The 25,713-nt window shown below is 42.2% G+C and overlaps 1 protein-coding gene across 1 annotated transcript; it reads right to left on the minus strand.

Annotated features, from left to right (window-relative positions):
• Positions 1-215: 215 nt before the first annotated feature.
• LOC311132299 (ubiquitin carboxyl-terminal hydrolase 12-like) lies at positions 216-19,655 on the minus strand. Its single transcript, XM_084165537.1, has 10 exons — positions 19,514-19,655; positions 17,090-17,170; positions 16,707-16,846; positions 16,487-16,560; positions 16,042-16,295; positions 15,703-15,779; positions 15,378-15,461; positions 14,207-14,404; positions 13,910-13,988; positions 216-1,665 (listed from the first exon to the last, which is right to left on the minus strand). The coding sequence occupies exons 1-10, from the start codon at positions 19,559-19,561 to the stop codon at positions 1,564-1,566; spliced, it is 1,137 nt and encodes a 378-aa protein (XP_084021663.1). The 5' UTR covers positions 19,562-19,655; the 3' UTR covers positions 216-1,563.
• Between the last annotated feature and the right edge of the window lie 6,058 nt (positions 19,656-25,713).

Raw genomic sequence — 25,713 nt, forward strand, 5'->3', positions numbered from 1 at the left:
CATTTCAACTGCAGACTGTCTTACATTCAACTTAATACAGGGCCCACTCTGGGCCTAGCTAACATAACATAAACACCTCCCATGTCAGAGCTATGGATCAGGGCCTGTATTCATAAAGCGTCTCAGAGTAGGAGTGTTGATCTAGGATCAGATCTAAAAGGCAAAACTGATCTTAGATCAGCACTCCTACTCTGAGATGCTTTATGAATAGTGGGCCTTAATCAATGTATATTTCTGTTGAGAGAAACAGGCTCTGCTCCAATACCCACACCAGCGTACTACTTAGAATGTATTGGGACTACATACTTGGTAGTGTGCTCGAATAGATATTGGGACGTAGCCTTTTAAAGAGTGAAGTTAGGTTAATTACCCCAACTGGCAGTGTAGCACATACTTAATATTATAAACAAAACCGCTATGTTTGGTTTACTTGTGCGTTCAAAAAAATACAAAATAAACAGGAAACATTTGTCTACCTCAGGCTCTGATTTGAAGGTTCAGATCAGGTGACAGGAAGAGGAGCTAAATGTTGCAGCAGCCAATCAGGTTTATACTGCGTTAAAGACGACACAAAGAGGATGGCTGGGTTATGTCCCAAATGACAGCCTACTCGATATATATTGCTCTACTTTTAGAGTGCAGTACGTAGGGAATATGCTGCAATTTGAAGCACAGCCATTGACACCAATGAGTAACTTGCTTGCTTAGGAGATGGATATAAGATAAATATCTGGTTGGCAGGTTATTTGTAGTTGGTGGTGTAGTTTGCTGTTGTTGCCAGAGGGGGAAGCTAGAGAGCGTATGTATGTATGTGTGTATGTGTGTGTGTGTGTGTGTGTGTGTGTGTGTGTGTGTGTGTGTGTGTGTGTGTGTGTGTGTGTGTGTGTGTGTCCCTTTAAACAGATGGTAATATATGTGCAGCTTTCAGCATCCGAACCATGATATAATAAAACACAGCCAGATCTGGCCTGCTGAACTGCAAAGGGACCAAACTCGACTCTCCAAACTAAAACAACTGGCAACAAAGTATTGAGAACATTCAGGAAATGGCAGATCCACTTTTCATCAAACCCAAATCCTGTTTAGCCCCTGAGTGGCACTAAATATGACAAGGATACCAATAATTGATTCAACACCAGTAATGGTGCCATACCATTAATGGCACACCATGTAAGCAGAGAGCTAGCCAAGCCAACACACCATATATTTCTAATCTGCTGTCAAACCAAAAAAAAGACAATCAGGACGATGTTGACGATGATGAAGAGGAGAGAGAGGATGACGAAACATAACAATCCCGGGTACCTGCTCTTCGTTCTACGATGATGACGTCATATCCTGTCATATCAACTGATCGGTCGCTCGGGCATCGTTGGCTCCTGTCTGCTGAAGATCCTCCTCCATTCATCCTCTCGGTACTCCACAGCTCCCACTGTAAAGCTTAAATATTTAAAACAGGTGGTGGGCTAGGCAGGGCCTGTGGCTGCCCAAGCCCCTCCCTCTCTATGCAGAGTCCCAATCCCAATGGCCCATTTCAGCTTTGGGCCACTGCCATTGGCTGGTTCAGTCCCGGGACTGGTAGAACAGGATGTAACCTGACTCAGAGTTCTTAGAAATGTCAGACGTTAGACCGTAGAACTCCTCGATCGCCTGGGCGTCGATTTTCTATAGAGGAGGAGAAGAGGAGGAGAGTTTAAGGTTAGAGAAGGCCGAATCTCCAATGACTTCGTCTGTCACGACACAGACATGTAGCGACAAAGTTCACCATATAGTGCGCTACTTTTGGAGAGGAGCCTTATGTGTAATGACCGCCCTATCTTTTTACTGTGTTACTTGTCAAACACATTTTGGAAATCTGTAAGAATAATATATGTTTATGTGGTACAACAAATGTGGATCCCTTCAGAGAAAAGCGAGAATAAATAGGTTGTGCTTCTACCAGTTGTGGGGGTAGAGTAGTGAGGAAACAATGTTTACTAGAAGTCCACGGCCATCTCAGTTTCCAGGATAAAGGGACCTCTCCCTTTCGTCTGGAAACTGAAATTGGAGTGGACTGCTAGTAAACAAACGGAGACAGAGAGAGAGAGAGTGGAGGAAAATAAGAAATGTAAAACAAACCCACAGCAGCCATGTCTACTCTTCCCTCCGCTCCCCTTGCCCTTAGCTACAGATCTAGGATCAGCTTACCTTCTCCAAACCCCAACACTAGAACCGCTAAAACAGTAATTTGACTGCTCATGAATTGTTTTTAAATATTACTGCCATTTTTAAAGTTATGCCCCCCTCCGTCCTTGACTTTTGCTAAATAAGTCTATATAACATACTGTCGTTGTTGGAATCTTACTATCACTAACAGAACTGGAGTTATAAATCAGTTTTAGGAGGGCATTTCATTTTTTTTTTTTCTCTTTGAATGCCCCTCCTTCCCCCGACAGTTAAAGGTGCCGTGCCCTGTTGATAATTGCCTTGAAACTTAACCTAAACAAATTTTACACATACAGTATAACAGATTAAATAAATGAAGTTCAAGTACGATGGGAGAGAATGTGTGAGGGGAGAGAATGATGCCTAATTATGTAATCACCAATTGTGAATGAATAAGAGGGAGGGCCATTCTTTTGTATTGATCTATTGTAATTATAATCTCAAAATGGTATGTACGCTATATCTAGGGCCCTATAAAAATCCTCTCTCTCCCTCTCTCTCTCTCTCGCTCAAAAAATAAAGGGAACACTTAAACAACACAATGTAACTCCAAGTCAATCATACTTCTGTGAAATCAAACTGTCCACTTAGGAAGCAACACTGATTGACAATAAATGTCACATGCTGTTGTGCAAATGGAATAGACAACAGGTGGAAATTATAGGCAATTAGCAAGACACCGCCAATAAAGGACTGGTTTTGCAGGTGGTGACCACAGACCACTTCTCAGTTCCTATGCTTCCTGGCTGATGTTTTGGTCACTTTTGAATGCTGCTACCACTTTAGTGGTAGCATGAGACTGAGTCTACAACCCACACAAGTGGCTCAGGTAGTGCAGCTCATCCAGGATGGCACATCAATGCGAGCTGTGGCAAGAAGGTTTGCTGTGTCTGTCAGCGTAGTGTCCAGAGCATGGAGGCGCTACCAGGAGACAGGCCAGTACATCAGGAGATGTGGAGGAGGCCGTAGGAGGGCAACAACCCAGCAGCAGGACCGCTACTTCCGCCTTTGTGCAAGGAGGAGCAGGAGGAGCACTGCCAGAGCCCTGAAAAATGACCTCCAGCAGGCCACAAATGTGCATGTGTCTGCTCAAACAGTCAGAAACAGACTCCATGAGGGTGGTATGAGGGCCCGACGTCCACAGGTGGGGGTTTTGCTTACAGCCCAACACCGTGCAGGATGTTTGGCATTTGCCAGAGAACACCAAGATTGGCAAATTCGCCACTGGCGCCCTGTGCTCTTCACAGATGAAAGCAGGTTCACACTGTGCACATGTGACAGACGTGACAGAGTCTGGAGATGCCGTGGAGAACGTTCTGCTGCCTGCAACATCCTCCAGCATGACCGGTTTGGCAGTGGGTCAGTCATGGGGGGCCGCACAGCCCTCCATGTGCTCGCCAGAGGTAGCCTGACTGCCATTAGGTACCGAGATGAGATCCTCAGACCCCTTGTGAGACCATATGCTGAACAACCAAATTGGACGTTCTAAGTCCTCAACAATGCTTAAACCGCACCAGGAGACCACTTTTGAGGTTTGGGAAAAATCTAAAGACATTGTCATTTTTGGTTGTAGATATCCTTTAATTCAACTGCACACCAGCAAGAGACTTGTTTTGTAAGTGGTGTTTCTGTAGCATACATGTGATTGCAGAGTTTGCTAAACAAATCGCCACTGCATTGATGCAAACAATCATGATATAAGGTAGGCACTTGCTACTTTGTAGTTAACATTTAATTGAGAAGGTTTTTAGGAAAGCCTTTCCATCTACCAGAAGACGTTTATAATTATTAGCATCATCGCTAACAGTTACACAAAGTGGTAGACAAACGCACGCACACAGACCGGGGCATTCATGCGTTGCCTCGAAAGAAAATATGTATCCCTGATGCATTTTGTTCATGTGTTATGAAATTTGGGCATATTAATACATTTTCTAATAAGTTCAATAAAAAACATATTGTTGAATTCTGTTTTAATGTCTGGATTCCGTGATTCTGTCCACAATGCAGATTTTATAGGGCCATATCTCTCTCTCTCTCTATATATATATATATATATATATATATATATACATATACACACACACACACACACAGTGGGGAAAAAAAGTATTTAGTCAGCCACCAATTGTGCAAGTTCTCCCACTTAAAAAGATGAGAGGCCTGTAATTTTCATCATAGGTACACGTCAACTATGACAGACAAATTGAGGAAAAAAAATCCAGAAAATCACATTGTAGGATTTGTTATGAATTTATTTGCAAATTATGGTGGAAAATAAGTATTTGGTCACCTACAAACAAGCAAGATTTCTGGCTCTCACAGACCTGTAACTTCTTCTTTAAGAGGCTCCTCTGTCCTCCACTCGTTACCTGTATTAATGGCACCTGTTTGAACTTGTTATCAGTATAAAAGACACCTGTCCACAACCTCAAACAGTCACACTCCAAACTCCACTATGGCCAAGACCAAAGAGCTGTCAAAGGACACCAGAAACACAATTGTAGACCTGCACCAGGCTGGGAAGACTGAATCTGCAATAGGTAAGCAGCTTCACATTGTAGGATTTTTTATGAATTTATTTGCAAATTATGGTGGAAAATAAGTATTTGGTCAATAACAAAAGTTTCTCAATACTTTGTTATATACCCTTTGTTGGCAATGACACAGGTCAAACGTTTTCTGTAAGTCTTCACAAGGTTTTCACACACTGTTGCTGGTATTTTGGCCCATTCCTCCATGCAGATCTCCTCTAGAGCAGTGATGTTTTGGGGCTGTCGCTGGGCAACACAGACTTTCAACTCCCTCCAAAGATTTTCTATGGGTTGAGATCTGGAGACTGGCTAGGCCACTCCAGGACCTTGAAATGCTTCTTACGAAGCCACTCCTTCGTTGCCCGGGCAGTGTGTTTGGGATCATTGTCATGCTGAAAGACCCAGCCACGTTTCATATTCAATGCCCTTGCTGATGGAAGGAGGTTTTCACTCAAAATCTCACGATACATGGCCCCATTCATTCTTTCCTTTACACGGATCAGTCATCCTGGTCCCTTTGCAGAAAAACAGCCCCAAAGCATGATGTTTCCACCCCCATGCTTCACAGTAGGTATGGTGTTCTTTGGATGCAACTCAGCATTCTTTGTCCTCCAAACACGACGAGTTGAGTTTTTACCAAAAAGTTCTATTTTGGTTTCATCTGACCATATGACATTCTCCCAATCCTCTTCTGGATCATCCAAATGCACTCTAGCAAACTTCAGACGGGCCTGGACATGTACTGGCTTAAGCAGGGGGACACGTCTGGCACTGCAGGATTTGAGTCCCTGGCGGCGTAGTGTGTTACTGATGGTAGGCTTTGTTACTTTGGTCCCAGCTCTACTTTGGTGCAGGTCTACAATTTTGTTTCTGGTGTCTTTTGACAGCTCTTTGGTCTTGGCCATAGTGGAGTTTGGAGTGTGACTGTTTGAGGTTGTGGACAGGTGTCTTTTATACTGATAACAAGTTCAAACAGGTGCCATTAATACAGGTAATGAGTGGAGGACAGAGGAGCCTCTTAAAGAAGAAGTTACAGGTCTGTGAGAGCCAGAAATCTTGCTTGTTTGTAGGTGACCAAATACTTATTTTCCACCATAATTTGCAAATCTATTCATAAAAAATCCTACAATGTGATTTTCTGGATTTCTTTTCCTCAATTTGTCTGTCATAGTTGACGTGTACCTATGATGAAAATTACAGGCCTCTCATCTTTTTAAGTGGGAGAACTTGCACAATTGGTGGCTGACTAAATACTTTTTTTCCCCACTGTGTGTGTGTGTGTATATATATATATATATATATATATATATATATATATTACATACATACACACACACACACACACACACACACACACACACACACACAGTTGAAGTCGGAGGTTTACATACACTTAGGTTGTAGTCACTAAAACTTGTTTTTCAACCACTCCACAAAATGTCTTGTTAACAAACTATAGTTTTGATAAGTCGGTTAGGACATCTACTTTGTGCATGACACAAGCAATTTTTCCAACAATTGTTTACAGAAAGATTATTTCACTTATAATTCACTGTATCACAATTCCAGTGGGTCAGAAGTTTACATACACTAAGTTGACTGTGCCTTTAAACAGCTTGGAAAATTCCAGAAAATGATGTCATTGCTTTAGAAGCTTCTGTTCGGCTAATTGACATCATTTGAGTCAATTGGAGTTGTACCTGTAGATGTATTTCAAGGCCTACCTTCTTCAAGGCCTAACCCCTCTTTGCTTGACATCATGGGAAAATCAAAGGAAATCAGCCAAGACCTCAGAAAAAGATTGTAGACCTCCACAAGTCTGGTTCATCCTTGGGAGCAATTTCCAAATGCCTGAAGATACCACGTTCATCTGTACAAACAATAGTACGCAAGTATAAACACCATGGGACCACGCAGCCGTCATACCGCTTGGGAAGGAGATGCGTTCTGTCTCCTAGAGATGAACGTACTTTGATGTGAAACTGCAAATCAATCCCAGAACAACAGCAAAGGACCTTGAAGATGCTGGAGGAAACAGGTACAAAAGTATCTATATCCCCAGTAAAACAAGTCCTATATCGACATTACTTGAAAGGCCGCTCAACAAGGAAGAAGCCACTGCTCCAAAACCGCCATAAAAAAAGCCAGACTACGGTTTGCAACTGCACATGGGGACAAAGATCGTACTTTTTGGAGAAATGGCATCTGGTCTGATGAAACAAAAATAAAACTGTTTGGCCATAATGTCCATCGTTATGTTTGGAGGAAAAGAGGGTGCTTGCAAGCTGAAGAACACCATCCCAACCGTGAAGCACGGGGATGGCAGCATCATGCTGTGAGGGTGCTTTGCTGCAGGAAGGACTGGTGCACTTCACAAAATAGATGGCATCATGAGGAAGGAAAATTATGTGGATATATTGAAGCAACATCTCAAGACATCAGTCAGGAAGTTAAAGCTTGGTTGCAAATGGGTCTTCCAAATGGACAATGACCCCAAGCATACTTCCAAAGTTGTGGCAAAATGGCTTAAGGACAACAACGTCAAGGTATTGGAGTGGCCATCACAAAGCCCTGACCTCAATCCTATAGAAAATGTGTGGGCAGAACTGAAAAAGCGTGTGCGAGCAAGGAGGCCTACAAACCTGACTCAGTTACACCAGCTCTGTCAGGAGGAATGGGCCAAAATTCACCTAACTTATTGTGGGAAGCTTGTGGAAGGCTACCCGAAATGTTTGACACAGGTTAAACAATTTAAAAGGCAATGCTACCAAATACTAATTAAGTGTATGTAAACTTCTGACCCACTGGGAATGTGATGAAAGAAATAAAAGCTGAAATAAATCACTCTACTATTATTCTGACATTTCACATTCTTAAAATAAAGTGGTGATCCTAACTAACCTAAGACAGGGAATTTATACTAGGATTAAATGTCAGGAATTGTGAAAAACTGAGTTTAAATGTATTTGGCTAAGGTGTATGTAAACATCCAACTTCACTGTATATATATATATATATATATATATATATATATATATATATATATATATATATATATATATATATATATATATATATATATATATAAATAAGTCTACTCTGGCCTACTTGGAGTGCACAGTGAGTGCGTGTGTAATTTACAATGCCAAGAAAAATGGCTGCCGCGTTAAAGTTGCTACAAAATCTGAATGAAAAGGACTCAGATGGTGGGGAAGAAATGAATCATGACATCTCTGATGATTATTTTTCTGATTCTGAGCCCCAGCCTGAACCTACACTTCCGAGCCCTAAGTGCAATAAAGCCAGAACGGTGCGCACTGAACAGGTGCCCGCACCACCACCAAATGAAACTGCGAGGCAGGATAAAAGAGGTGATGGCACCATTTGGATAGAACAAGCTGGTGACAATGCTACAGGTCGATTATCACAGAGAGCAGGCCCGACATCAAGCAAAAAACGACATCAGCAACGCACTCACCAAATGTTGTTGTTGTTTATGTGACATGCTCCAACTGATGCCATTGCATGAAGACGCTACGGTTGCAAAATTCCAGGAACTTTCAATAAATTCCCTGGTTTTCCAGAAATCCTGGTTGGAGGATTCCGGATTTCCTGCTTATTGCCTCCAGATTCCGTGAATATTCCATACGGAATTTCGGGAAAACCAGGGAATTTCTTTGTAACCGTGGAAGACGCACACCATGTAAGCACGAACGGACAATAATTGACTAGTTTTGACTCCTGTCAATTCGACATTCATATTCACTATAACGCCATTATTGCTTTTGCCTGATTTTCACTATTTATCAAGCACACTTGGCGCTTATAATGATGTGTAGGCTACTGATGTTTTCATTATTTGATCGTGCGTCTTGCTGAGTGTGCATCTTGGTGGTTGGGGTCATTTTTCTTTTTTTGTCTTTACAAAAAGAAGCTTTTACCACATTTCAAGACATATGCCCTTGAATGTGTTTTATATTTTTTTTTACATATAGACTACAGTAACAAATTAATGAAAACGCTAGTGTTATTTCAATTACATAAGACCATCATAAACACAACCAAATGATTATCTCTGCGATAGAATATATATGAAAGGTAGAGATGTAACAATGCACCGATACGCATCAATTCCATGGACCCCAAATCGATCCAAATGTGGCATGCATTGGTCAGAAGATCAATTAAAACGTTACGAATCGCTGATTCACTGACATTTTTTTCTCATATTACTTTCTTTCTACCTTCCGAAAACACAGTACCTTCAGAAGGTATTCACACCACTTTACTTTTTACACATTCTGTTGTTACAGCCGGAATAAAACATTTATTAAATAGAGATTGGGTCACTGGCCTACACACAATACCCCATAATGGCAAAGTGGAATTGTGTTTTTAGAAATTTTTACAAATTAATTAAATGAAAAGCTTAAAATGTCTTGAGTCAATAAGTACTCAACCCCTTTGTTATGGCAAGCCTAAATAAGTTCAGGATAAAACATTTGCTGAAGTCACATAATAAGTTGCATGGACTCTGTGTGCAAGAAGTGTTTAACAAGATTTTTGAATGACTACCTATCTGAAAAGGTCCCTCAGTCGAGCAGTAAATTTCAAATTCAGATTCAACCACAAAGACAAGGGAGGTTTTCCAATGCCTCGCAAAAACGGTACCTACTGGTAGATGGGTTAAAAATAAAAATAAAAGCAGACATTGAATATCCCTTTGAGCATGGTGAAGTTATTGATTTGGCTATGGATGGTGTATCAATACACCCAGTCACTACCAAGATACTGGCATCCTTCCTAACTCAGTTGCCGGAGAGGAAGGAAACTGCTCAGGGATTTCACCATGAGGCCAATGGTGACTTTAAAACAGTTACAGAGTTTAATGTCTGTGATAGGAGAAACCTGAGGATTGATCAACAACATTGTAGTTACTCCACAATGCTAACCTAATTGACAGAGTGAAAAGAAGGAAGCCTGTACAGACTAAACATTTTAAAACATGCATCCTGTTTGCAATAAGGCCCTAAAATAAAACTGCAAAAAAAAGAAATTAACTTTATGTCCTGAACACAAAAAGTTGTGTTGTTTTGAATTAGCCCCAAACATATCACTGAGTAACACTCTTCATATTTTCAAGCATGGTGGTGAATGCATTATGTTATGGGTATGCTTGTCATCTGCAAGGGAGTTTTTTGGGATAAAAAGAAACAGAATAGAGCCAAGCACAGGCAAAATCCTAGAGGAAAACCTGGTTCAGTTTGCTTTCCAACAGACATTGGGAGACAAATTCATCTTTCTGCAGGACAATAACCTAAAAAAAACAAGGCCAAATATATACTGGAGTTGCTTACCAAGACGACTTAGTTTTCACTTAAAGCGTCTTGAAAATCTATGGCGAGACTTGAAAATGGCTGTCTAGCAATGATCAACAACCAACTTGACAGAGCTTGAATAATTAAAAAAATAATGGGCAAATATTGTACAATCCAGGTAGGGCTGGGCGATATGGCATAAAAATCTAAATTATTCGAATTTATGGGCGATCCACAATATACACAAAAGTATGTGGACAACCCTTCAAATTAGTGGATTCGGCTATTTCAGCCACACCTGTTGCCGACAGGTGTATAAAATCGAGCACACAGCCATGCAATCTCCATAGACAAACATTGGCGGTAGAACGGCCTTAGTGAAGAGAGTGAAGAGCTCAGTGACTTTCAACGTGGCACCTTCCCAACAAGTCAGTTTGTAAAATTTCTGCCCTGCTAGAGCTGCCCTGGTCAACTGTAAGTGCTGTTATTGTGAAGTGGAAACATCTAGGAGCAACAATGGCTCAGGCACGAAGTGGTAGGCCAAACAAGTTCACAGAACGGGACCGCCGAGTGCTGAATCGTCTGTCCTCGGTTGCAACACTCACTAACGAGTTCCAAACTGCCTCTGTAAGCAACGTCAGCACAAGAACTGTTCGTCGGGAACTTCATGAAATGGGTTTCCATGGCCGAGCAGCCGCACACAAGCCTAAGATCACCATGCGCAATGCCAAGCGTCGGCAGGAGTGGTGTAAAGCTCGTCTCCATTGACCTTTGGAGCAGTGCAAATGCGTTCTCTGGAGTGATGAATCGCGCTTCACCATCTGGCAGTCCGACGGACAAATCTGGATTTGGTGCATGCCAGGAGAACACTATCTGCCCCAATGCAAAGTAAAGTTTGGTGGAGGAGGAATAATGGTCTGTGGCTGTTTTTCATGGTTCGGGCTAGGCCCCTTAGTTCCAGTGAAGGGAAATCTTAACGCTGCAGCATACAATTACATGATTCTGTGCTTCCAACTTTGTGGCAACAGTTTCGTGAAGGCCCTTTCCTGTTTCAGCATGACAACGCCCCAGTGCACAAAGCGAGGTCCATACAGAAAGGGTCTGTCGAAAACGGTGTGGAAGAACTTGACTAGCATGCACAGAGCCCTGACCTCAAGCTCAAACACTTAATCTGCAAAAATGACAAGTTAATTAGTGGGTGATGGTGATTTCAGAACCAAAGTGGACAAAAAACATATGCTATTGCCCCCCCCATCTCATAGTGCTATACCCTATAACACTATAGTGGGGTGGTAGATGCCTACCTAGTCTCCCTTGGGGTTCACATCAGGTGCCTACATAGTACATACACCATAGGCATACATAATTCACACAAGCTCAGACAGATGTGTTGGTCCCATGTTTCCCTGTTAGTGAGCGTTTCTCCTTTGCAAAGATAATCCATCCACCTGACATATCAAGAAGCTGACTGAACAGCATTATCATTACACAGGTGCACCTTGTGCTGGGGACAATAAAAAGGCCACTAAGATGTGCGGTTTTGTCACAAAACACAATGCCCCAGATGTCTCAAGTTTTGAGGGAGCGTGCAATTGACCTGCTGACTGCAGGAATGTCCACCAGAGCTGTTGCGAGATAATTTAATGTTAATTTCTCTACCATAAGCCTGCTCAACGTTGTTTTAGAGATTTTGCCAGTACGTTCAACCGGCCTCACAACCGCAGACCATGTGTAACCACGCCAGCCCAAGACCTCCATATCAGGGTTCTTCACATGCGGGATCGTCTGAGACCAGCCACCCAAACAGCTGACGAAACTGAGGGGTGTTTCTGTCTGTAATAAAGCCTTTTCGTGGGGAAAAACTCATTCTGATTGGCTGGGCCTGGTTCCCAAGTGGGTGGACCTATGCCCTTCCAGGCTCACCCATGGCTGCGCCCCTGCCCAGTCATGTGAAATCCATAGATTACGGGTCTAATTCATTTATTTCAATTGACTGATTACCTAATATAAACCGTAACTCAGTAAAATCGTTGAAATTGTTGCATGTTGTGTTTATATATGTTTTCAGTATAGAATGGAAAATGAACATGCTTAAGCAAGAAAAGTTAGTGCATCAAACCGAATCGTTTCAAACTAAAACGTATCGTTCCAGTATCATATCAGAGCCCATGTATCTAGATACATATCAAAGCGTCTTGAAAGGGAAAGATGCACATCCCTAATTAAATGTATTAATTATACTGTTAGAATGTTGCAGTTAGAATGACTGCTCATTAGCTTGAAGGGGGCTCCCTCGAAGCCCAGCGGTTCTAGTGTTAAAGGGATAGTTCAAGAATGTTCTACTTACCCAGAGTCAGATGAACTCATGGATACCATTAATGTCTCCGCGTGTAGTAGGAGACATTAGTTAGCTCATGACTGGACGTCTAGACTGACTCGGTGTAAGTACAAAAAAGGGCTTAATTGCCAAAATGTCGAACTATCCCTTTAACCATTAGAGGGTAAACCCAAAACTGATCTGAGACCAGTGTCTTTCCAAGACCAGCGGAAACTTCATCACTCAGCCAGGTTCTGCTCATCTACCAGATGTTACAATAGGACTCTTTCCATAGTGGAAAAACCCTAGACACTGATCTAAGGTCAGTTTTGCATTGTTCCACTCTAATGGTTACGCTGGGTAAACTGAGTGTAAACTGATTCTAGATCTCTGCCTATGGAAAGTGTCTTCCCGGAGTGGAAAAAGCAGGCCCCTCGATTGCTATAACATACCTCTACACTGTGGGTACATTTGAAACAGGGCCATATACTACTACTGTGTGGACTCATTCCCTGAATGTGATCTGGACTGAAAGCATTTCAACAGACGCAGGCAGCCTACTTTACGTTCTACAGGAACTGAAGTATTTCATAGTGTGTGCTCTGCCATGTTTTAATGCATTCTCATAACCTGAGAAAAGCAGGTTGATTATTTTGAGTGAGTGAGGAGAGAGAGAGAGTGACACTACCATACACGCACACACAAAAGTTCTCATAGTCCTCCGGCTCATTCTACTAACTTATCTAAAACTGGTATTCCAGTCTGTCTCCCACTCCCTATTTATAAAGATTATACATTATTCACACAGCCACCTGGAGCTATCTGGGTCGACCGGTGCGGCGCAATGGAATTCCAGACAACATTGGGAGCGAGTAGGGATCAGACTTGGGTTCAAATACTATTTGAAATCTTTCAAATACTTTTAGCGTTTGCTCTAGCCTGCCTGGAGTGCCAGATGTTCAGGGTTTGCACTCCTTCCGAGTATTTTATTGGTTCCACTGTGCCAGGCAAGCTCAATCAAGCCCAGATAAAAATATTTGAAATTATTGCAAATAGTATTTGAACCCAGGTCTGGTAGGGAGTAGGGGGATGGACTGGAATGCAGCTTGGAATAGGTCTCTGTTGGATCTCTATGGATGCTGGAAATGAGTTAGTGGAATCAAACTACCAGTTTATACCATAAAAATAAATGAAGGTGTCGTTTGTTGACAACACGTCATTATTGGAGGTGCCGTTGGAGACATTCATTGCGAATTTGCGAGTACCTACAGTTAATTTTGCCGTTCTGTTTTGCCTGTCTCCAGCAGGTCTTGTACAAGTTTATTTTATACCGTATTACAACTAAGAACTGTCTTTGAAAAGACAGCTTGGGTGTTTGAGGGTCCCATGTACTACAGACGATCAGCGTCTTTCACTCTTCTCTTTGAACATATGGAATATAGACTCATTGAAGGAAAACAACCGTTAGAATATAAAGAGAACTCTTATCACTAGAAAATAATATAGCCAATAGAGTATAGACAAGCTCTCCATACCTCTACTATGTCGTCATCAAATAAGAGCCAGAATCCATGACTCTTCACTATGGTGATGTAATGACCACGGTTTGGACCACTGGAGAGAGGAAAATAAATATAACCGTTATAGACAGGAGGTACAATTAAACACTATGCTGAGCAGGAGAGAAGAGACAGACAGATGGACAGAAAGAGAGAGAAATATTGAAAAGGTGACAGACACAGTCTAAAACAGACACACAGTCTAAAACAGACACACAGATCATCTCTGGCACAAACTGAGTGAGCGACCGCACACACAGTCGCTCTCTTTACCTTCCACAGTGGACGACCACGGCGACCAGGTCGTACATGCGGTCGGGGTTGGTGGCGTCTCCTGAGGTGTTGAAGAGGCGGAGCTCCAGGGGGAAGACGACGCGATAGGACAGCTTGGTGTAGCGATGCAACTGGTCCATGTATTTAAACCTCTTCAGGTGTAACGCCAGGATCATAGGAAGCTTCTTAACACGCATCCTAATAATAAAAGAACATGATAATATTATATGATAGAGCGGGAAGGGTTAAAGGTCCAATGCAGCCGTTTTTATCTCAATATTAAATCATTTCTGGGTAACAGAAAATGAGCTGTTATTGGCAGAGAGGTTTGGAACACTTAAGCAATAAGGCACAAGAGGCAGTGCTGTATCATGAACACAGTCACAGGTAAATGGCGTTGTTCGGCCCAAAGCGATAGCATCATTTATTTGGATATCTCCATGATAATGACGTTGATGTGTGATTTCGCCTGGCTCAGAAAATGTCTCATCTTGTCTGGGCACCGTTCACTCTATGTATGGTACAGAGACCGACACTCAAAAGTGAAGCATTGTTTCCGAGGTCAGACTGGCAGACAGCGAGGATTATATTAACCCCCGCTGTACCAAACTAAATGCTAGGCTGGAAGCAAGGGGAAATAATGTGTGATAAACACAAAAGATGAATCGGACAGCAACATGACATTCTTATGGAGGCGCAGTGATCATTTTCAGATGGAACTGTTAGCAGACCTAGTGTGCCTGTGACAGCCAATACAGCACAGCTTGGAACGCTGCTTGTCCAATCAGCATCCAGGATCCAAACAACCAGTTTTATCAGCTTTCTTATTGGTCTATTAACTAATCTACCGCATGGTGATGTCAACATGGAATGCCAAAACTCCCTCCCACCAAAACAGGCTGAATTTTCAGGTGGTCTTTTCAAACAGCTCTTACACTAAAAGGGCATTATTAATATTTTAACAAAGTATTATTCCAACCTCATAGTGTGTAAATATATGACAGCATTGGGCCTTTAATGTTAGTATTTAAACCTCTTTAGGTGTAAGACAGGCAGAAAGACAGGCTAGCCTTGTTCTTGTCTACTAATCACCTACTTACTGTATGTTTGCTCGGACAGCCATTTAAATGCACTTTTTGGGTACGTTTTTCACAGAGACCAGCCAGCTCACCTTTTCTGTGCCTCCTGTTTACTCCGACACTGTTCACAGTAGTACTTGTATTCACTACATAGTGTCTCGGTGTTGCTGAAACCCCTGTGGAGAGAAAAGAAGACACAGATGAGTTCTGGAGCATCCACAAAGTGATGTCATTTGGCATATGTATGACTTGGACATTTCCATAACGCTTCCTCCTATTTGGGCCTACTGAACTCTGTTCTGTTTTTCCTCCATCCATTTCTCTTTTCCTCTCTCTGTTATTTACCTCTATTCCTTTCTCCATCTCCACTCCATCCCTTCAGTGGCTATCTCTCTGACAGTACACACACACACCTACCTAAGACAGTGCGTGATGGAGGTGTTCTGCTCTACGTCGACAGACAGGTCCAGGAAGTCCTCGTCTTTACTGCTCACCTGGACAAGCAGAGCCAAGCACAACACTGGTTAAATCTACCTCTGTTTAAACAATGTTCAATAATAGGAAACTGGCATAAATTACAGCTCCTGGCCCTATTCCTCTCCTTAATTTAAAAAACAATGACAGTCTCCATTTTGGATCTCCCTTTCCCATTACAATATAGTATCGGGAAACTAGCACAGCCCGGCATCCATTCCTGCTCAGAGACCCATTCATCTCCCCATTAACAGCCTCCATCTTGGATCTCCCTCCACTTACAGCTTCACAGTTGAGGCAGCGCGTCTCGTTGGTCAGGGTTCCCTGGAAGATCTCGTGGACCCAGGTCTGCTGTGTCTTCTCCCCCTCGTCTCCTCCTCCTGTCCCGCTGCTCCCCCCACCTCCTCCGTTCTGCACCAGTTTTCCATTCTGCTGTCGCTCCTGGCTCTTCTCCTCCTGGAGCAGGTCAGCGATAGTGTTGAGGAGGTAGTTGAGGAACTCATGGGCATCTTGCTGCATGTAGTTGTCAAACAGCTCTGGAGGGAGAGAGAGAAGAGGATAGAGAAAGAGGGGATGAAGGAAGAGTAATGAGCTGTCTAAAGTTGCTACATTTTCTCCAATCTCCATCTGCACTATTCCCTCTATCCCTTCTTTTTCAGGAGCGAGATTAACTTTTATTTTTTCCTTTACACCCCTTCCCATCACCCCACCCTTCCATCCTTCTCACCATTCTCCTTCCTCAGACGTGAGATGAACTTCTTGGGAGGGATGACTCCGACCTTCTTCTTCTGTGTAGCAATGCTGTTGAACAAGTTGTAACAAAGTTTAAATTGTAACTTAAAGTGCATGCTGGCCTTTTTTCCATTTCTGATCAATTTTTGGTTCCAAGCACCATTTCATTTGTTTATGCAAGATGCTAAGGGTGTGGCACATTCCCTCCCATTTACCTGTTGAAGAGGTCAGACAGACAAGTGAGCAGGGACTCTTTACGTCTGGGCTGGACCTTGTAGGCTAGGACCTTCTCCCTAAAAGGACGACAGAAGTAGAGGGCCTGCAGCACCGAGTTACAGTAGCAGGTGTTCCCAAACTAGAGAAGAGGAGAGAGGGAGGAGACAAGACGAAAGGAGAGAGGGAGGAGAGAGAGGGAGGGAGAAGTGTGAGAGCGTGTGCTAAGTCTTGTGTTATGATTGTTGGAACAAAGTAATCCAATCTTAATTCAAAAGCAAACACACTAACAGTAAAATGGTTATATATTGTGTTTGTGCAGGTGCATGCTGGGAAACTTACGTTGACCAACAGCTATGGTTTATATTGTTGTGTTGGTACTTACGTTGACCAATCCAAAGTAGTGTTCATTAACTGGAAACTGTTCCGGTCCGATCTCCTTCTCCAAAGCTGAGGCATTGGCGCCCTGGAAAGGAAAGTATTACATTTACATCGATTTTTGTCATTTAGCAGACACTATTATCCAGAGTGACTTACAATCAGTAAGAGTCAAAGGAAGTACATACCATGAGCCATGTATTCTAGCCAATACTGCCGATAAAATCAACACTAGCATACTTTTTAGTATACTCTAATAACTTTTCATGTAGTATGAATATTGGGATATAGCCTAGTTAGATTGGCTGTAGGCATGCCCTACACACTGTTTGGACTGTATCCTCACCCACCCCATTTTCCCCTGGGTCTGGTACGTACATCTACAAAGTTAGTACGCTTGGCAATGGCTTACATGTTTTTTTTTATTTATTTAACCTTTATTTAACTAGGCAAGTCAGTTAAGAACAAATTCTTATTTACAATGACGGCCTACACCGGCCAAACCCGGACGACGCTGGGCCAATTGTGCGCCGCCTTATGGGACTCTCAATCACGGGGTCTGTAGTGAGCACTGAGATGCAGTGCCTTAGACCGCTGCGCCACTCGGGAGCCCATGTAGTATGCTAGTATAATTATTGGGACGTAGCCTAGTTAGATTCACTGTAGGCCTGCGCTAACCACTGTTTGGACTATATTCCCACCCAGTTTGACCCCTGGTTATGCTAAGTTATCATTGCAATGTGCAACAGTCTTTCACAATCATTATGTAATGTTTTTACACGGTATCAAGTGCACTGTCTGCCCGAGACTCCACCAGTCCAGTAACACCTTGGGACAGAAGGAGTGGTCCTCCTAGTCCTTATCCATGATATCACATTTACTATGCTCTATGTCATCATTTAAGAACGGCCACAGCTGACTGAAATAACTAAAAGATGTGTGTGTGTGTGTCTCATGTGTGATGGTTCCATATGATGCAACAGATCTACAAGATGCACAGACAGACCGAAGATGCCAGTGAACTGACTAGCTAACCGCTGTGCATGAAGACCAAAGGCTATGAATATGACTAGCAGTAGCAAGGCTTAAACGTAGTCTCAACACACTCTTAATTAAAAAAGGTTGTGTGTGAGATTTCTCCCTGACATCTGGGGTGCATTCATTACGTCTTGCAACGGAAACCATTTAAACTGAAGCAAATAGAGTAAACTGAAAGAAACGGGGAGAAACCAATGATGTGTATATATAAATCACTGGGAGAGACCTAACTGAATTTTGTCGAATATAAACTCGTTTTCGTCGCAAAAAGTTATGTTTGGAGTAAACCGTTTGTTGCAAAACGTTGTACAACAGACAAAATGTTTTGTAACAGAATCGCCATAATGAATACACCCCTGTCATTCATCTCAACCGGCTGTTGGTCTGATATGGCTTGGTGCAGCGGCAGAGGGGTTCAAACTTAATCTGTCGCCGGATAATGCACTTCTTTGTCAGCGACTGGTAGGCGAAGTAAATAAACAAACTGTCACTTGTCAGGTGGCACTCTGACGGCGCGTTCCCTGGCAACTTTGATGTTTTGACAGAGGGACAGGGGAGGAAATTGGTTGAGTTGCATTTCAGGTGGAGCATCTCTCCAGGAATTCTAGATACAGCCAGCGTTCGTTCAATCCATAGAATTCAGCTGCTGCTGATAGTTCGGGCTTCATTGGTTTGTTATGTAGCTAGCTAGCTAACTAAAAAGCACTGACCTCTGCAACGGATTTCCCATTTCATTACTGCCTTTAGGCACATCAAAATAATACATAGAACTAGATTAGCAGAACACAGCTAACTCACTATGTAGGTAGCTAACTAGCCAGATAAATGTTGCTGGCAAGCATCTATTCAGTAGTAGCTGGCTAATATTCTAGCTACCTTGATGTACCGTTAGCTAGCTAGTTGAAGTTGAAAGGTTGACCAATATGATTTCGCTAGCTACTGTTAGCAGCTTCCAAATTACTTTATCAAATAAACGCCTAAGATGACTGAGAAAGCAACATAACTATCGTTACCTAGTTAACTAGACAAGTAATTTAGCTAACTATCAAAACAACTTTGTGGTATTGATAAAACTAGCATTTGCTTGTGGCTAGGGTATATGCTAACTAGTTAGCTGGCTATCTTATTTGCTAACGTTAGCTATCCCTGTTGATCCACCCATATCAAAAGACCATGCAGTCTAGTGATACTTAGCATTCTTGAACCCCAACAACTAAACGCATCAATAACAGTCACCTATGTTTGCTTCTCTAGAGAGATGTGCCTAACTAGCTAACCAACTTTCTGGAAAACCTCCTCAGTCATGTCCTGTTCGCCAGTTTACTTAGCTAGCATTAGCCAACTAGCTAGTCGCATAAAAAATAACGGATTTTAAACAGAAAAAATACCGTACCATCGTACAAATCGAGGCAATCTTTCGGACAGTCATCAGTATTTCCATCCGTCTGTCGCCATATTGGACCGAACCCCAATTTGAAAACAGTGACAGCCGCAACGGCTGTTCCGGGGAGACCTTTCGCACCGTCCAGTTTGGGGATGAGAGAGTGTTGATGCACTGTTTTCTCACAGGCCAGTTTCATGGCGAGAACGAGGCTCGCAGATAAAGTACACGCGCACACACGTTTGTGCACTAGCACTGGGTGGATTATAATTGATCCGTCGTTGCGCAGATAATACATTATAGCAGGCTAAATCGTAACCTATGCAACTCACTTTCAGAATGTTTAATAGATTACTCATGCAAGAATGCAGATCTAAGAAAACATGGTCATAGACAGGCAAAACCGTCAAATATGTGGAAGTGTCCTGGTTGAGCTAAATTAGGGACAGACCGCAATTTATTGAGGGGGGAGAAGTGGTCCAAAATAGGGGTTGGTTTTCAAACTTGTTTATTTGCTTTGGGGAAGGTTGTGTGATTTTTTATTTGGCACGGGGGAGGGTTGTGCGTTTTTTTCCCTGGTTAACGTTTGCTCTTTTGCAGGTTTTACTATATAATTTATTCCATCCTAGCCACATTTCCTAATCTGCTTGCATGCGCCTCCCCTATATCAAGGTGTTTTGGTACTTCCCTTATGCACTACTATTTTCTGTGTGTTAATTTTTACAACAGGTTAGTATAGTCTACAGCAGGGTTCTTCAATTCCGGTCCTGGAGGGCCGAAACACTTCTGTTTTTTATTTCTACCTGGTAGTTAATTGCACTCACCTGGTGTCCCAGGTCTGAATTAGTCCCTGATTAGAAGGAGATGATGAAAAACAGAGGTGTTTCGGCCCTCCAGGACCGGAATTGAAGAACCCTGGTCTACAGTACCTTATATATAGTATACTAAACTATATAGCAGACTCAGTCAGTGTGGTAGCATGCCGCTGGCATATCTCTACCTCTCTATCTCTCTGGGGATAGGCCTAAGCTTCTCTTCCTTTATTTATACAAGTTATATATATTTTTTGCTCATAATGCTCACAACAGATTTTCATGCGAATATTCAAAAATCTGCATGTAAACAATATTATTAGCCGTGGTATAATGGCCATATACCACAAATCCCAGAGGTGCCTTATTGCTATTATAAACTGGTTATCAACATAATTATAACAGTAAACATAAATGTTTTGTCATACAGGTGGTATACAGTCTGATATACCACAGCTTTCAGCCAATCAGTATTCAGGGCTCGAACACCCAGTTTATAATATAGAATAAGATGCAGATGGCTTTCTTTTGTCTTCACAAAGATTTTAAAAGTATACCAGTTACATTTAAGGACCAAAGGATTGACAGCTGCAAAATCGTTGGGAAGAGATTTTTGACGTACCGATTCCATGGCAAATGGTTTATGAACTGATACGCAAAACGACGCCGGATTCAAAACTTAGAATTGTCCGATTTACATTATTATACACAATTCTTGCAACCAATAGAATGTTATTTATATGGGGGATACAATCTTCCCAGCTCAGCAGATTTTGCTGCGAAGAGACAGAATCATTTAATCATTCGTTTTGGTACTGTCCATTTGTAGCTTGTTTTTGGTCACAGGTCCAGAAATGGCTGAAGGATTGCAATATTTACCTGGAGCTAACCCTGCAGATAGCACTACTGGGTGATCTGAAAAGTCATAGTCAATCGATCAATAATATAATAATACTTTTAGCAAAAATGTTTATTTTCAATTTACAATCTGTAGAAACAAAAAGAATAGAAGGGTTCAGAACTTTTGTGAAACATCACAGTACAGTTGAGAAATATATGGCAAGTAGAAATCCAATATGGATGGTGTTAAGAGATACAGTTCCTTACAAAATTCTTGGCAAAACAAATTAAATAAATAAATAACGGAAAAGTGGTGCTTGCATACAGTGAGGGAAAAAAGTATTTGATCCCCTGCTGATTTTGTACGTTTGCCCACTGACAAAGACATGATCAGTCTATAATTTTAATGGTAGGTTTATTTGAACAGTGAGAGATAGAATAACAACAACAAAAATCCAGAAAAACGCATGTCAAAAATGTTATAAATTGATTTGCATTTTAATGAGAGAAATAAGTATTTGACCCCTCTGCAAAACATGACTTAGTACTTGGTAGCAAAACCCTTGTTGGCAATCACAGAGGTCAGACGTTTCTTGTAGTTGGCCACCAGGTTTGCACACATCTCAGGAGGGATTTTGTCCCACTCCTCTTTGCAGATCTTCTCCAAGTCATTAAGGTTTCGAGCCTGACGTTTGGCAACTCGAACCTTCAGCTTCCTCCACAGATTTTCTATGGGATTAAGGTCTGGAGACTGGCTAGGCCACTCCAGGACCTTAATGTGCTTCTTCTTGAGCCACTCCTTTGTTACCTTGACTGTGTGTTTTGGGTCATTGTCATGCTGGAATACCCATCCACGACCCATTTTCAATGCCCTGGCTGAGGGAAGGAGGTTCTCACCCAAGATTTGATGGTACATGGCCCCGTCCATCGTCCCTTTGATGCGGTGAAGTTGTCCTGTCCCCTTAGCAGAAAAACACCCCCAAAGCATAATGTTTCTACTTCCATGTGTGACGGTGGGGATGGTGTTCTTGGGGTCATAGGCAGCATTCCTCCTCCTCCAAACACGGCGAGTTGAGTTGATGCCAAAGAGCTCGATTTTGGTCTCATCTGACCACTTTCACCCAGTTCTCCTCTGAATCATTCAGATGTTCATTGGCAAACTTCAGACGGGCCTGTATATGTGCTTTACTGAGCAGGGGGACCTTGCGGGCGCTGCAGGATTTCAGTCCTTCACGGCGTAGTGTGTTACCAATTGTTTTCTTGGTGACTATGGTCCCAGCTGCCTTGAGATCATTGACAAGATCCTCCCGTGTAGTTCTGGGCTGATTCCTCACCGTTCTCATGATCATTGCAACTCCATGGAGCCCCAGGCCGAGGGAGATTGACAGTTATTTTGTGTTTCTTCCATTTGCGAATAATCGCACCAACTGTAGTCACCTTCTCACCAAGCTGCTTGGTGATGGTCTTGTAGCCCATTCCAGCCTTGTGTAGGTCTACAATCTTGTCCCTGACATCCTTGGAGAGCTCTTCGGTCTTGGCCATGGTGGAGAGTTTGGAATCTGATTGATTGATTACTTCTGTGGACAGGTGTCTTTTATATAGGTAACAAACTGAGATTAGGAGCACTCCTGCTCTCAACTGGTAGAGCACTCCTGCTCTCAACTGGTAGAGCACTCCTGCTCTCAACTGGTAGAGCACGGCGCTTGTAACGCCAAGGTAGTGGGTTCGATCCCCGGGACCACCCATACACAAAAAAATGTATGCACGCATGACTGTAAGTCGCTTTGGATAAAAGCGTCTGCTAAATGGCATATTATTATTATTATTACATCTGGGAGCCAGAAATCTTTCTGATTGAGAGGGGGTCAAATACTTATTTCCCTCATTAAAATGAAAATCAATTTATAACATTTTTGACATGCGTTTTTCTGAATTTTTTTGTTGTTATTCTGTCTCTCACTGTTCAAATAAACCTACCATTAAAATTATAGATTGATAATTTCTTTGTCAGTGGGCAAACGTACAAAATCAGCAGGGGATCAAATACTTTTTTCCCTCACTGTATGTATTCACCCCATTTGCTATGAAGCCCCTAAATAAGATCTGGTGCAACCAATTACCTTCAGAAGAAATTAGTTAAATAAAGTCCACCTGTGTGCAATCTAAGTGTCACATGATCTGTCACATGATCTCAGTATATATACACCTGTTCTGAAATGCCCCAGAGTCTGCAACACCACTAAGCAAGGGGCACCACCAAGCAAGCGGCACCATGAAGACCAAGGAGCTCTCCAAACAGGTCAGGGACAAAGTTGTGGAGAAGTACAGATCAGGGTTGGATTATTAAAAAATATTCTAAACTTTGAACATCTCACAGAGCACAATTAAATCCATTATTAAAAAATTGAAAGAATATGACACCACAACAAACCTGCCAAGAGAGGGCCGCCCTCCAAAACTCGCAGACCAGGCAAGGAGGGCATTAATCAGAGAGGTAACAAAGAGACCAAAGATAACCCTGAAGGAGCTGCAAAGCTCCACAGCGGAGATTGGAGTATCTGTCCATAGGACCACTTTAAGCCGTACACTCCACAGAGCTGGGCTTTACGGAAGGGTGGCCAGAAAAAAGCCATTGCTTAAAGAAAAAAATAAGCAAACACGTTTGGTGTTCGCCAAAAGGCATGTGGGAGACTCCCCACACATATGGTCCTCTGTAGCTCAGCTGGTAGAGCACGGCGCTTGTAACGCCAAGGTAGTGGGTTCGATCCCCGGGACCACCCATACACAAAAATGTATGCATGCATGACTGTAAGTCGCTTTGGATAAAAGCGTCTGCTAAATGGCATATTAATTAATTATTAAATATGGAAGAAGGTACTCTGGTCAAATGAGACTAAAATTGAGCTTTTTGGCCATCAAGGAAAACGCTATGTCTGGCGCAAACCCAACACCTCTCATCACCCCGAGAACACCATCCCCACAGTGAAGCATGGTGGTGGCAGCACCATGCTGTGGGGATGTTTTTCATCGGTAGAGACTGTGAAACTGGTCAGAATTGAAGGAATGATGGATGGCACTAAATACAGGGAAATTCTTGAGGGAAACCTGTTTCAGTCTTCCAGAGATTTGAGACTGGGACGGAGGTTCACCTTCCAGCAGGACCATACTCGACCCAATTAAAAAATAAAATAAAAGCAACACTCGAGTGGTTTAAGGGGAAACATTTAAATGTCTTGGAATGGCCTAGTCAAAGCCCAGACCTCAATCCAATTGAGAATATGTGGTATGACTTAAAGATTGCTGTACACCAGCGGAACTCATCCAACTTGAAGGAGAATTTTTTTGAAACAAGTTATTTTTTACATTTCACTTCACCAATTTGGACTATTTTGTGTATGTCCATTACATGAAATCCAAATAAAAATCAATTTAAATTACAGGTTTTAATGCAACAAAATAGGAAAAACGCCAAGGGGGATGAATACTTTTGCAAGGCACTGTATCTACCTACCTACCTACCTACCTACCTACCTACCTACCTACCTATCTATCTATCTATCTATCTATCTATCTATCTATCTATCTATCTATCTATCTATCTATCTATCTATCTATCTATCTATCTATCTATCTATCTATCTATCTATCTATCTATCTATCTATCTATCTATCTATCTATCTATCTATCTATATATCTATCTATCTATCTATCTATCTATCTATCTATCTATCTATCTATCTATCTATCTATTAGTTTTGAACAGTATTATCTGTTTTGGATGCAATTTGGATGGAATTGATGGAGAGAGAGAGAAAGACTATGACAGAATGCTCATGTGCGCACTGATTTAAAGCAACAATATTCAAGTGATATGCTGTTTTAAAACTACAGCAAAAAAATGTTTTGTTTATCGGTTGTGTGGTGCATTGGCACAGAAACTTGATGGTGGAAAATGTGTTGCATATCTTTTTATATAATTATAAATATGGCATCAATATGTTGATAATCTGATTCCCTCCTAGTTGATCACTGTCTGCAAAAGGCTCTGATCGTGAGGTATTGAAACATTCAGGGAGAGTGAGCTTGTCTGTGGTGATCGGCGGTCAGCTAACCCTCAACCTTCTGTACCGAAGCCCAGCGTGGTATCAACTGTGCCTCAAAAGCATGCTGAAGTGTCAAAGTCGATATACACGTTTATAAACACATGGTCGCTACAGTTATTGTTATTTGTGGGCGTAAACATTATTTTGAGTTAATTCTATGAGGGGGAAGGGTGTTACATTCATTTTACAGTAGGAGAATGATGTGAAAATATTTTGTACGTTGGGGAGTGAGGTGTATTTTTTTATGACACCTTGAGTTGGGTCTGTGAGGGAGTCCCAAATGGCACCCTATTCCCTATATAGTGCACTACTTCGTCCAGGGCAAATGGCACCCTATTCCCTATATAGTGCACTACTTTGGTCCAGGGTACAATACGGCTCTGGTCAACAGTAGTGCACTATATAGGCTACGGAATAGGGTGCCATTTATGAGACAAAAAAGTGTCTTGCGGTTTG

The sequence above is a fragment of the Coregonus lavaretus genome (assembly GCF_964263955.1).
Source record: "Coregonus lavaretus genome assembly, chromosome: 7".
NCBI lineage: Eukaryota > Metazoa > Chordata > Actinopteri > Salmoniformes > Salmonidae > Coregonus > Coregonus lavaretus.

Bases quoted from the DNA above. Each gene is read 5' to 3' on its own strand.
- LOC311132299 (XM_084165537.1), bottom strand. From the start codon at position 19,561: ATGGAAATACTGATGACTGTCCGAAAGATTGCCTCGATTTGTACGATG. The intron at 16,847-17,089 runs GTAAGTACCAAC...CCTCTTCTCTAG, and splicing joins ACTACTTTGGATTGGTCAAC to TTTGGGAACACCTGCTACTG. The intron at 1,666-13,909 runs GTATGGAGAGCT...CCTCCTCTATAG, and splicing joins TTGATGACGACATAGTAGAG to AAAATCGACGCCCAGGCGAT.